The following is a 13,198-nucleotide window of genomic DNA, read 5'->3' on the forward strand; positions in this document are numbered from 1 at the left end:
TTCAGTGTTCAGCCCAATGTCTGGTACCTAGTTGGTGCTTAATAAATGTTTCCTAGCTGATTAAAAAAATAGTGAATCCCAAATCCTTTGAACTTCAAGTGCATTCTCTCAAAGAAGCCATGCTGGAAGCCTGATGCATCCGAGTCCCAATCCTTCTGTAAGCTTCCTAGCTCTCTGAACCTCATTTCTCACCTGTAAAGTGGGGATAAGAAGATCTGCCCAAAATTTTCATTAAGCTCAAATGAGATGTGAGCAAAACTCTCTGCAAACTTTAAAAAGCACTATTTTAAATATCAATTATGTTTTCACTGTCAGAGCTACAGAAAGTCTGAGTAAGAATTCTCTTCCCCATTTCAGCCATGCTTTGACATGGTCACCTCAGATTTCATTTGACATCCAGACATACTAGTCAGCAAGGCCTGATCCCTTTGTGTCGGCAGAGAATTAAGCACATAGCACAGCCTAAGTCACTTAACCTTCAGCACAGTTCCGACATCTCTAAGTGCACACACACTTATTTTATTTTAGTAAAAAAAAAATCCTGTTTCTTGGAGGAATTATTGCCATGAATGCTCAGTGGTCACAGAGTCAAAGGAAGAGCTTTTATTTAAAACATGCTTACGTGTGCATATAATTTCTTCTGAAACGTCACTCTTTGGGCTGCTCGCTCACACATGATCTGTAAAGCCTTTTCGGCCATACCTATTGAACGCATACAGTGGTGGATGCGGCCAGGTCCAAGACGGCCTTGGGCAATCTCAAAGCCCCTTCCTTCACCTGTGTAAAATAAATGGAGAAGCAGAGAAAAGGACAGACCATGATTCATAAAGCACCTCAATGAATCCATGATCCTTGCAGGTATCCCTCTCTCAATCAGCAATGACCACAACCTGCTCCTGCCTTTGAGGATGGTGTCTATGAAGTCATCCTCCATGAAGTCTCCCCATCACACTAGCACACTCCCTCAGTGCTGTGAGTTGAACGTAGGAGGTCTACCTCAGGAGACGGTAAACCTGTGGGCCTAATTGTTTCTATAGGAATTGTTTATATATATATATATATATATATATATATATATATATATATATATATATATGTATATATATATATATATATATACACACACATTTTAAATCACAAGATAAATTACTCATAACTATGGTAAATATTTATATAATGCTTTTAGGTCTGTAAAGTGCTTTACAAACATCATCTCATTTGATCCTGGGAGGCAGGGGCTATTATTAAGAAACTTGCCCAGGTTCACACAGCCAGCCAGAGTCTAAGACTGGTTTGAACTCAGGACATCCTAAGTTCAGGCTCAGCCCTCCATCTATCATACCTCCCCATTTCCCTCCAGTTATCCTTTTCTGTATTTCTCTGGACCCTCTAACACACTCTAGCTTCTGCTACCTTTTCTCTGCCTCCCCACAAGCTTTTTGGCTTCCTTTTCTGGGTGGCTTTTCTCATTAGATTGGAAGTTCCTTGAGGACAGGGATTGTCTCTGGTTTTTATTTGCATTTGTATCCACAAATTTACACAGATCCACAGATTTAGTTCAGTACTTGGGATACTGTAGGTGCTTAATAAGTGTCTATTGACTAATTGTACAACTAGCTACCATAGGTGAAGCCGCAAATACAAAGAAAGTTCAGTGGTGCTTAAATTTCTACCTTACATACAAGAATTGAATCAAGGATATAATGGAGTAGTTTAAGAACAAGTACAGTTTAAGTTATGGTAAGATCATTATTTTAGGAGAAATAAGGTATCTTTTTGATTTTGTTTCGTTTTCAGGTATGCATTACCTGAAATTTAAATATTAAAGTAGGGTACAAACAGATACCCAGTACTTAACTAAAATTGTGGTGTTTCATTTTCCTACTGATTTCTCTGAATTGATCATTTCTCTAGCAATGAGTCTGATTTTTAATAATCATTTCTTGAGAAATTATGATATGAAATATTAACTATTACTAAGAAATATTTTCTGAACATATCTTACCTAGTATCATATTGGAAGCAGGTACTCGTACTTTATTAAAATGTATCTCAAAATGTCCTCCATGGAAATTATCTACAAAATAGAAAGTATAATTCAATTCTTAAAAAGTATAAGAAGGTCATTTGGAATTACTCAGTATTTTAGTTATTTATATTGAAGAACAGGGAAAGAATTCACAAAGTTAGTTTTAATCTGGTGACTATAATATTCTCCATTGTACCTGGGTAATCCTAAACTTTGAATCTCTCCAACTAGTAGTCTACCTTTTCTGCCAAAAGTGGGAAAATATAAGTGTGACTTTCACATTAATGACTTTAAGCTTCAGAAAAAAAAGTCTTGAATTACTTCAAAAAAATCACTGGATAAATCACTTTATACTCTTTTCATGAGAAGCAATAGCTAATCTAATGCCCAAAGCAGGCCTTTGGCTCGGGAAGTGATGCTGGTGAGTTTTTATACTGTGTTGATAAAGGGAGGTTTTGCTAGAGATGTTTGGTGGCTATGGGCACCCCATTCCCCAAGCAATGGGCCACCTTTCAAGTTCTAGAACCCTCAAGTCCTGAGTCACACAAGATTCTATCACGTGCAAATGTACACATTATGTGCAATGGTAGTTAGTCATAACTCAGCTACCAACATATGGTCTTTGGGGGAAATCAAATTCTTAACATCTCTAAGCAGGGGTGTGCTGGTCAAGGGTTTAATAACTCTGAAGGGAGGGGGAATAAGTATGTGCAATATACTTTTGACTTCAATCTGTGATATTAATATTTTTGTCACTTTCTTAAGCCTAATCACCAAAACAATAAATCAAGCCTCGATTTGTAACATTTGCCAGTTTCCAAGGTATAAATCCTCACTTTGAAATTTAACAATCAGCATTCATGAGCCAGTTTGAGCCACTTTTGGCACATCTCTGATTCTAAGTCTTAAGTTTATATATGATGGCAATGCCCAAGACTCTGGAATACTGCAAGGCAAGGTCTTGTTTAACTGTCCCTTCCTTCTGAGTAAGTTCATCAGTCATAACATTATATGAACAGGAAGGTAAGTAACAAAGTCTTGGATGTAATCCAGCAGCATGGGGCCAACGGCGAATGCCCACGATTCCGTTAGCGTGGAATGTCTGGCCGAAGGAGAAGGTTATAAAAATTAGGTCACTTGTTCCTCAAGAATGATTTAGGTGCCCACTTCGTGTCAGCTAATGAGCAGACCAGGTCTACACTCAGGCTCCCTCCCTGCTGCCCTGCAATCTGGCTGCTGTCCTTATCGCTTGGCTGAAATGCTTTTCTTCTAGAAACCAGTGACCTCTCAGTGGCCAGATGCCAGGGGCTTTTCTTGGCCTTGCTCCTCCTGGACCTTTGTGTACAGGTCACTGCTGACCACACTCTCCTGAATTCCCTCCTCAGGCTTCCATGACCCTGTTCACTCTTGTTCTCCTTTTACTTGTCTCATCATTTCCTTCTCACTTTCCTCTACCGGTTCATCTTTTTCCGGTCCCCTAATTAGGGCTATATCCTCCAGAACTCTCAAAGTTTATCTGCTCCTCCCAGAAGAAAATTCTCTGCCCTTAAATTCTTTGCCTGTAACACATTCAATTTTGTGCCAGATGCTTATTTTTGCATATTATGCATTTCCCTCAATTAGATTTTTAAGATCTTGAAGAGCAGAGGCTGTATTTTTTCAGCTCAGTATATTATGTAGTAGTTACTTGGTAAATATTTTTCAAATTAAGTCAATATGTTTGAGTATATATTTCTTACTTACCCAAATATCCAAAGACCGACAATGGCCTTACCAATTTCACTCCTGGCGTGTTGATTGGAACCAGTATCATGCTGTGCTGTTTGTGTCTGTTCCAATAAAAAATAAGAGATGTCAGGATGACTTGCAATAATGTCTGAAATGGTAAAAATGCAAAAGAAACACAGTAGCACTGAGAGAGAGGCTTTGATTCTGAATAATGTAAAAGGCAAAGCACATGATAACTTCAAAGATAAATCAAAGTTACAAGTTTATAAAAATCAAATTGATTGGGGACAGCTAGATGAATAGCGTACTGGTCCTGAAGGACCTGAGTTCAAATCTGGTCTCAGACACTTAACTACTATGTAACTCTGGACAAATCACTTCACCCTTGCAAAAATTTTTTTTAATTGATTTTTATCAATATTTTTCTTTTTCATACCTAGTGGATGATTTTGAAAGACAGACTAAGAGGTAAATATTTCAAGACTGCTACATTAGATTGAAATAGAACCACTTGTGAAATGATAGAAGGTTAAACAGTATGCTCCATAATCTTTCTCAACACACTTCTGAGAACTGAGAAACTTGATAAATGCAGGAAATTCCACAATGAAGCACATAGAGAAAGAACACTTTCCAAAATCTTTTCCAAAATACAGATTCTGGCAAAATTATTGCAAATCATGTTTAAATCAAATTTACTTTCACAACAAAATTTACATTCTAGTATGTTTTCTGGAAATTACACTTCATTTCTGTGAAACTATCTTTGGCTTTGAAACAGGTTGTCAAATCAGAACTTCTTTTATTACCTGGATGTAGAAGAACTCTTACTTCTACCCAAGACAATTGCAATCTTACATTTTGGATTCCCAGCTCCTAAAAGAGGGAAAAAAAATAGTACAAATCTTTCTAGAAGATCATTTAAAACTCAAAACTCCTAATTTTTTTCTAAGTTACTGACTTATTTGTTCCTGGCAAAACAAAAACCTTTGATTGATAGAAAATGCACATAAGCATAACTCTATCATTCTCAAAATGCGTAAATAAGTCTCTGAAGAAAAAAGGCTGGATTCCATCAGCATGAGAAACTGTAGGAAATGCCATAAGTGAAAGAAACAGATATCCATCTGCTGCCTTTAGGACAAAAAAAAAGTGCTTCCACCCAAATTAGTCCCAGATGTACACACACATGCTAAGGCTGTGAAATTCTAATTGAGAAGTCTTACCTGTTAAGAATTTAAATGTTCTACCAAAGTTAGGTACTGTATGACCAAATTATTACAAGATATATGCTATCCACTACCAAAAGGGGACCCAGAAGGACCTAGGATAAAGGCAGGATTTTATTCCCCCAATTTAAGGACTAAGCTATGGTTAAGGCCTCTTTCTTGGGCCTTATTCTCCAGTACACTTTGCTCCATACTGGCTCTCCTGTACCAAGAGGGCCCAACCCGGGGGCTATTCAAACTGCTAAGGTGTCTGGGGCACACATTAAGGTCCTGTCTGTGTGTTTATTGTACAATGGCTTGTAAAAATTATTATTTTTTTTTCAAAATGAAGATCTACTGTTCCAGCTCTTCTCCTTCATTGATAAAGCAAGATAATAAAACTTCTGTTATAGTTATATATAATTAAGTAAAACAAATTCCAGCATTTGGACATTGAACATGTTCATAGGTAGTTTCATAAATCTCTACATTCTTCATCTATCACCTCTTGAAATGGGCTTTATGTTTCATTAAAAACTATCTGGAATCACACTGGATCATTGTGTTGAACAGAGTTCCTAAGTCTTTCTTGTTTGCTTTTACAATATTGTTACTATTGTACAATTTTCTCTCTTCTTGCTGAATTCAGTCTGTATCAGTTGCTGTAAGTCTTCCTAGGTTTCTCTTCATCATTTCTTACAGTATCACAGCATTTCCTCATACTCACATAGCACAGCTTGTTTAGCAGTTTCCTACTTAACAAGCACTCCTCAATTTCCAATTCTGTCATCATAAAGAGAGTTGTTATAAATATTTTTGTACATATGAATCTTTTCCCTCTTCCTTTAATCTAGGTTATAGACTTAGTAGTTCATATTACTAAGCTAAAGGGTATCCACAGTTTAATTGCTTTTTGGGCTGAGTTCCAAACTGCTTTCCAGAAATTAATATATTTTCTCACAGAAAATTCTCTAGAATTTGTCATTTGCCAATCCGATGAGTATAAGGTAAAAGCTCACTCAACTATTTTATTTGCGTTTCTCTAATTCCTAAACATCAAGAACATTTTTTCAAATAGCTATTGATTTTTTTTTTCCTCTGAAAACTTTCTGTTCATGTCCTTTGACCATTTTTCATTGGGGGCAATAACTATTCATATATGGTCTAGATCTAGTTTCTGCCAGAATTCTCAGTTTTATTAAAAAGTTTTTGTCCAATGGTATTAGTACCTAACCTGATGGTGGGATTTTGAGATTGATCAAATACTTATATAACCTGGCAATTTGTGAATATATGCTCATTTGCTGCTTAAGTACAGTGTATTTAATCTGTTCCATTGACCAACTACTCTATTTTCCAATTTTTAAAAATAACTGCTTTAGAGTACAGTTTGAGATCTGATACTGATAGGCCTCTTTCCTCTCCATTTTTTATATTATTCCCTTGAGATTCTTGGACTTTTGTTCTTTTAGATGATTAAAAACAATTTTTTAGAGCTCTATAAAATAATCTCTTGGTAGTTTGATTCATATGACACTGAAAAAGTAAATTATTTTAGTTTTGTCACATATTAAAATGGCTTAGCCTACCTATAAAAAATTACATACATCTCCATTTATTTAGACCTGTCTGTGTATTTTGTAGTTGTGTTCATATAGTTCCTGTGTCTTGGTAGGTAGATTCCCAAGTTAAGTGGGATTTCTTTAGCTGTGTAAGTACAATGATTTTTTTTTTGGGAAAAATACATTTTATTGCCTTCAAATTTTTGTTTTCTCCAGTTAGACGACTGCAACAGCCCCTAAAAGCCTTCTTATAAACCCGTCTCTCCATTTTCACAACATCTCTATAAACATCTAGTTCCTTGAGGGGAAAAAGCATATTCTAGATATTAAATCTGCCAAAGAGATTTTATCAATTAAATTTATAACAACAATGATGCCCGTCCAAATTTAAAAACAGGTCTGCACAAGATCCAACAGCAATTCAATTTTTTTTACACATATATATATAAAATTAAAATAATCTGAAGGTTTGATAAGATTTGCCAGGAATTGCTCCCTAAAATAACAACAGCAGCATCATATAAGATAGTTAGATAAGAACTCCTCATTAAGAAATAAATTCGTTTCATAGCCAGGAGATAACCAAGATAGCAAGGTGGCTAGTGTGTTCAGGCAAAAGGCCTCAGACACTTAGCTGTGGGACTGGGCAAATCACTGAAGCCTGTTTTCCTCAGTTTCCTTGTCTGTAAATGAATTGGAGAAGGAAATGGCAAATTTGTATCTTTGGCAAAAAAAAAAAAAAAAAAAAAAAATGGCGTCATGAAGAGTCAGATATGATTGAAATAACTCAACATCACTCCCATGACCGAGAATCTTGCTGTTACCATCGAATTATGCTTTTGAGCCAGCTCGGGGAGGGGGTAGAAGGGACCTGTGTGCCCTCAGTATTCTGGACTCCTGGGGCTCAGCACCTTCTGGGCATCTCATTTTAGGGTTGCCCAGAAAACTCTGACTCATTAATTAGCTTGCCTAGAATCAGTATTTGAACCCAAGTCTTAACTCTCACTTCTCTACCGTTGCCAAGAGAATGATGGCTTTGACGTTGCAGTCCATGGGTTAGAACGCAATTCTGCCACAAGATAGCTGTGAGATCACGGGCCAGTCACCTATGTTCTGCATGATCACTAAAGTAACTCCAGGTCTGAAATTCTATAAACGCTGTACATTGTGGGCAGACAGGACAAAGGGATTGTGGTACTGTCCAAAGGAAGGATTAACTTGGCTAATGACAAGTCCACTTGGCTCTTTAACAAGAAAAGCTGTATTTCAAGAAAGGTTCTTGGAAGGATTATCTGGAGAAAAGCTATGGAAGGAGCCTGGCAATTTGTGAAACTGGCCACACAACCTGTCCAGGAAAAAAAAGGAAACAGCAGCAACAGGAGAGGGAAGCAGGGTCACAAGTATGTAGCTGCCTTACATCTCCAAGTTGTATAGGAAATGGGAAGGGGAAGAGCAAAGGCTGACAGTGCGAGGGAGGGGGACATTCGGCCAGAGCCAGCGACAGAGGAGCAAAGAGAGCCACAGGATGGAGAGTAAGCCTTTACCAAGCAGCTCCTCTACTGCTTTATAAAGGTGATCTCAGTGGGCCAGATGAATGATGGGCAGAAAGGTTAGGGAATGACTGGTTTCCACTGAACTCTCAGCCTCTCTTCATTGAGAATGCTGCTTCCTTTTATTTGTTCATCTGACCCATTAAGCACTTCTTATGTCTGCTGATCAGTGAAAGGGATGAGAGTTCTGCTTTTGTGGGGGTCACAGGGCATCAGATGAGATGACAGGCACTGTCTGGAACACATTCTGCCAAATAAAAGAACCAAGTGGATGGCCATTCTGATTCACAGGACAGGGGCTGACATGGGAAGGCTGCAAGAAGGCTCCTGCTGATGGGCCTGGAGAAAGCCTTTTTGGCTGACTTCTGGGTCCCAGAACATGGGAGCCCAGGTGTTGCACAAACAGAGCAATATATTTGCTCTTCTATTTTCTTTCAACTTGAATTTTAATTCTTCAGAGGAATTGGTGATTTCAAGGGTGTGGGCCTCCTTACATTCACAGAGCTTATAATTTCTTCATTTGTTTGTGGGGAGATTTTATGATTTGCTAGGGCCAGAAAGGCGACCGTCAGCCAGCCTCTGCAAAGGCAGCCAGACTTAGAAGAGGGAGGACAGAATTTGACACAAAGTCAGTATAGGAAGCCAAAAATGGATTGCAAGAACCTTCCAGAACTTATGTTCTCCTGGATTCACATTAGAGAACTCTGGCCTCTTCCGTGCTGTGAGAAGGAATGGAGAAGGGCTCTGATGGAGGCCGTGGGCAAAGTGCTTATAAACAAATTACAGTGAGGGAATTGGGAAGCACAGGGGTGTGGAGGATGGAAGATCCTGTGACTGTCTTTATCTTGGGTGGACAGGAACAAGGAAACCCCTCAAAGAGACATAAAACAGTTGTGGCCACATGGTTTCCTTCTAAAACTGTGATGATTAGGGTTTCCAGAACACAAATTCCTACTGATTTAATTTGTGTTTTAGAAGATTTATGGAAGGAGGTGAAGGGCAAGGTCTTTTCACTGCCTATACAAGGAAACCAAAAAGACAAAATATTTAATGGACTTATAAATCAAATTGAATAACTGTAGAGCACTTAAAACTGTGTGTACATTTTTTTTCTTTCCCTGATGTGAAGTTTTCCAGTTTTGTGGAAATGGCTTCTTCTGTTGCTCTTCTGGATTTCTGCAAAAACCTCTTAACTAAATTCCATTTAAAAAAGTATGAGTCAGATAGGAAGGTATTTGCAAGGCATCTGCTCTCAATTAAAAGAGATCCACTAATTTAAGTAATAAAAAACATAATAAAGGTAATACTTCAGAAAATTCTGCATAGCTAATCATTTATACTATAAATAATATATAAAAATATATATTTTTGGCTTAATGTTTAAGCTATATTCTTTTGAATCAATAAAAGATATTTGCTTTGGAATTTCTGGACTTTTCTATCTACTAAACTGAAAAACAGTAATCTTAGTTGTTCATTACTAAAATTGATATTGTCCCATTCAGAGATAAAAGCAAACAACAAGAGTTGAAGGGATTGGCCAAGGAGAACCTAGTCCTTAGAACACATACAATGTTCTCTGCTTGGTGGTAATACCACGATGGCTTGATGAGCCTCCTCTGGGTATGTAATGAAAGGGTCTTTCTTTCTCCTCACAGAAGACAAGCAAGATCACCAGGTTGTTTTCCGGTAGCTTACTATATTGGGATTTTTTTTTTAAAGGTTTTTAAATGACTGCTGAGACTGAATTGAATAGTCACATAAAATAAGAAAGAAAAGAGGAAAGAAGGAAGGAAGGAAGGAAAAGAAAAAAGGAAAGAAAGGAAGAAAAAGGGAAAGAAAGAGAAAGAAGAAAGAAAAATAAAAAAGAAAGAAAAGAAAGAAAGAAAGGGAAGAGAGAGAGAAAGAAAGAAAAAGAAAATCTCTTGTTTTCTTCCCTGGCATTTTTGAGTGAAGAGGAAGAATGGCTTTAAACCTCAGGCTGGGGGGAGGTGGAAGAGCAGCTCTGGTTGCCTTTACTACTCTATCTAATGTCACATCCAGGAACAACGCTCTTTTCCCAACCTCAGGTGCTTTGAGTATTCTCAAGCAGGAGCACCTGGGGACTATCCGAGACACCAAAGACAACCAGAGTTCTGGAATCTGTGGCAAGAGTAGCAGGACCCTGCTTGATCTGGCCTATCAAGGAGCCAGCTTAGCTGAGGAAGAGAGTATGGTGTCCAAAAGCTAGAACAAACCCAGACGTGAAGCCGAGAGGAATTCTGTGGAAGACATACTCCCATAGCTGGAAGTAACATTCCCTTCTTTTGGGGACAGGACAAGAGTCAGGAAATGTTTTGTAGCACCCACTTTGGATCCACTGTCCCAGGAGCCAAGTGGGTGTGTGAAGGGAAGAGTTAGCTCCCAGTTGGGGGGATGCCTATTCTAGTACTTGCTAAATCTTCTCAGTAAATATCCATGTGTAAAAGTTCATTGATGTTAAAAGGTTAACTGATATTGGGGAGACATTAGGTGCTTAAATGAAATTGAAAAAAATCAGTAAGATTGATAAATGAGAATATTAGAAGTCAAAATTTTCCTGGGTTAGCTCTAGAACCTGAAAGGAAGAAATATCAGCTGGTTCTAGTGCAAAATGGGAGCATTGTTTTATACTAGGAATAACCAGAGAAGCAGTGGCCAAGGGGAAATAGCTAGAGTTCATGGTTGGTATTAGCTGTATGCTCCTCTGCTAAGAAAGTTTTCAACAGTGAAGTGCCCTGATTCTATAACTGAACCTTCCTTGATTACTAGAAATCACAGAGAAGTCTATCTTTTACCACTTATTTCTATTAACATTAGATAGCTTTGATTTCTCATGTAGCTTTTTTCTTCCACCAAAGCCCTACTCCTAATGCTTCATCACAGTGTGGATAAAATTCTGTTTTCTCAGAAGTTGTCAGCAGATTACAAGCTGTGGCAAGTCTTATCACTGAAGAATTGCAGGTCTGTTACCTGAGGATCAGCCCAGCTAAATCTACTAAAGCTCATGACCAATTTAGCCTAAGGATCATTTGTTGGCAACAGCAGAAAGTTTTATTCTCTGTCAATGGCAGGAGGACACACAGAGAAATTGTGACAGTTTTCTCAAGGAGTCCATCTTTTACAGTAGAAAACTCAAGTTCCCTCCAGATCTTGTTTGTAAAAACTTCAGTTAGTGTAAAAAACAGAGGCTGTAAGTAGAAAGACACTGGTAATATGAAGAACGTGCTTTTCTCCTTTACATTTAGTTACTTTTGAAGAGAGTATCTTACAGAGATTTAAGGTTTGGGAAGCCATCCCTTTGGAGAGCACTTGTTTCCTTATGGAGAAATCTGGAAATCCAGAACACTGAATGCATCTCCAGAATAGTCCTCTGCTCTTAATTAGAGGAGACAGAAGATAGATACTTTTGATGACATGGATTTTCTTCAGAATTCCCTTCCTTTCCTGGTCTGATAATCCATGTTTTTCAAACATTTAAGGGACAGTACAAGATGGATTACAAGATGGATTCTTGGTTTTTGTGGCTAGCTTTCTCTTTTGGAGGAAAATCACTATTGAGCCCATTGATTAAATTTTGAACATATGTCCTCAGTGAATTTTAGAAAATGAAATACATTTTGAATAAATTTTTAAAATAAGCAATACAATAATTCAATCTTACTTTTATACAATCTAACATTATACAGGCTAAAATATAACCTTTCCAACTTTATTCTCTCCCTTTTTAATTCAGTTAAAGTAAAGAAGGTGAGAATAGATCTCAAATGGGAAAAATCAGCAAGTGGTCAGATTTTTTTTTCTCACTTTCTGAAAAAAAAAAAAAGGAAAATCCCTTCACAAATATTTCATCTCTCCATTTAGCCACAGACAAAATGTTGGCAGGTAAAAGCCATTGATACAGCCATTTACAATACGGTCTCAGCTTTTTTATGTCCTGTACATCGCTTCAGTCAAGAACACAGGATACAAACACAGATTAAATAAATTCAGGAAAATCTGGCTGGGAGGCCAGAAGATATTCTCCCTGTTCCAGATGAAACAGATGAAGTAGATAATATAATTGTTGTTGTCTTTAATCCAAACACTGCATAATTTCAAGGATGTTGACGTGATAGAGCTGAATCAGACTGAATGTTTCTCTGGCATGTGCATTCCTTATCTCCTCCACCACCACCCTGAGGGGAGCCCACAGATAAGCTGGAGCCCATTGGGTGGGTGAGTGGGAGCCAGGATGGCAACCAGGATGGAGGCCAGGATGGCTAAGGGATTGCGAGTGTTCTGGAAGATGATTTAGGGGACAGGGTCTCCTCTTGAAAACAGGAAGATTTAGTTTTCGACTTGTAGTGCTCCACCCTAAATGACAGGAACAAGGGGCAGTGGACATTGCAAAGAGGTGAATTTAGGTTTAACTAATGGAAAACATTTCTTAACAATTAGGATTATTCAAGAGTGAAATATGCCATTGGATTACTTGCTGTCTAGGGGAGGGGGTGGGGTGAAGGGGGGAAATTTGGAACACAAGGTTTTGCATGGTTCAATGTTGAAAAATTATCCACGCATATGCTTTAATTAAAAAAAAAAGAGGGAAATATGCTACATTGGGAAACCATGGGTTCCCTCTCATTGGTCATTCAAGCAAATGTTGACTGACAAGCTTGTGAGTGTTCTTGTAATGAGGATTCTTGTTCTGGTGTAGGGTGGACTGCACAGCCTCTGAGCTTCATGTTGAATCGAAGATTCTGTGATCATCAAACAAAATCATTCTCAAACAGAAAATAAAAGAGGACAAAAAAATTTGATGGGATACAAATAGAATCTGGGAGTCGCGTGTACTCCTGTTCTGGATTTCTTTTCTTTTCTTTCTTTAATGAAAGGACTGCACTAGACAGCCTATAACACCATCAATTATATTTTTTTTTTGGTTGAGGTAGCAAGGGTTAAGTGACTTGCTCAGGGTCACATAACTAGGATGTATTAAGTATCTGCAATAAAATTTGAACTCAGGGCCTCCTGACTTCAGGGCCAGTGCTTTATCCACTATGCAATCTAGCTGCCTCCATCTCTGAATTTCTAGTGTAGAAAAAAATCTGTTATGAAACT

At 37.9% G+C, this 13,198-nt stretch overlaps 1 protein-coding gene across 1 annotated transcript in view; it reads right to left on the reverse strand.

The window, feature by feature from the left end:
* Positions 1-13,198, reverse strand: part of ACAD11 (acyl-CoA dehydrogenase family member 11) — an 85,000-nt gene that overhangs the window by 8,047 nt on the left and 63,755 nt on the right. Inside the window, exons 14-17 of the mRNA XM_074271116.1 lie at positions 4,567-4,633; positions 3,773-3,858; positions 2,006-2,077; positions 623-777 (exon numbers count right to left, since the gene is read on the reverse strand). Coding sequence (XP_074127217.1) covers positions 623-777; positions 2,006-2,077; positions 3,773-3,858; positions 4,567-4,633 — 380 coding nt within the window. The remainder of the gene's footprint in view (positions 1-622; positions 778-2,005; positions 2,078-3,772; positions 3,859-4,566; positions 4,634-13,198) is intronic.

The sequence above is a fragment of the Sminthopsis crassicaudata genome, chromosome 5, assembly GCF_048593235.1.
Source record: "Sminthopsis crassicaudata isolate SCR6 chromosome 5, ASM4859323v1, whole genome shotgun sequence".
In the NCBI taxonomy this organism is placed as follows: domain Eukaryota; kingdom Metazoa; phylum Chordata; class Mammalia; order Dasyuromorphia; family Dasyuridae; genus Sminthopsis; species Sminthopsis crassicaudata.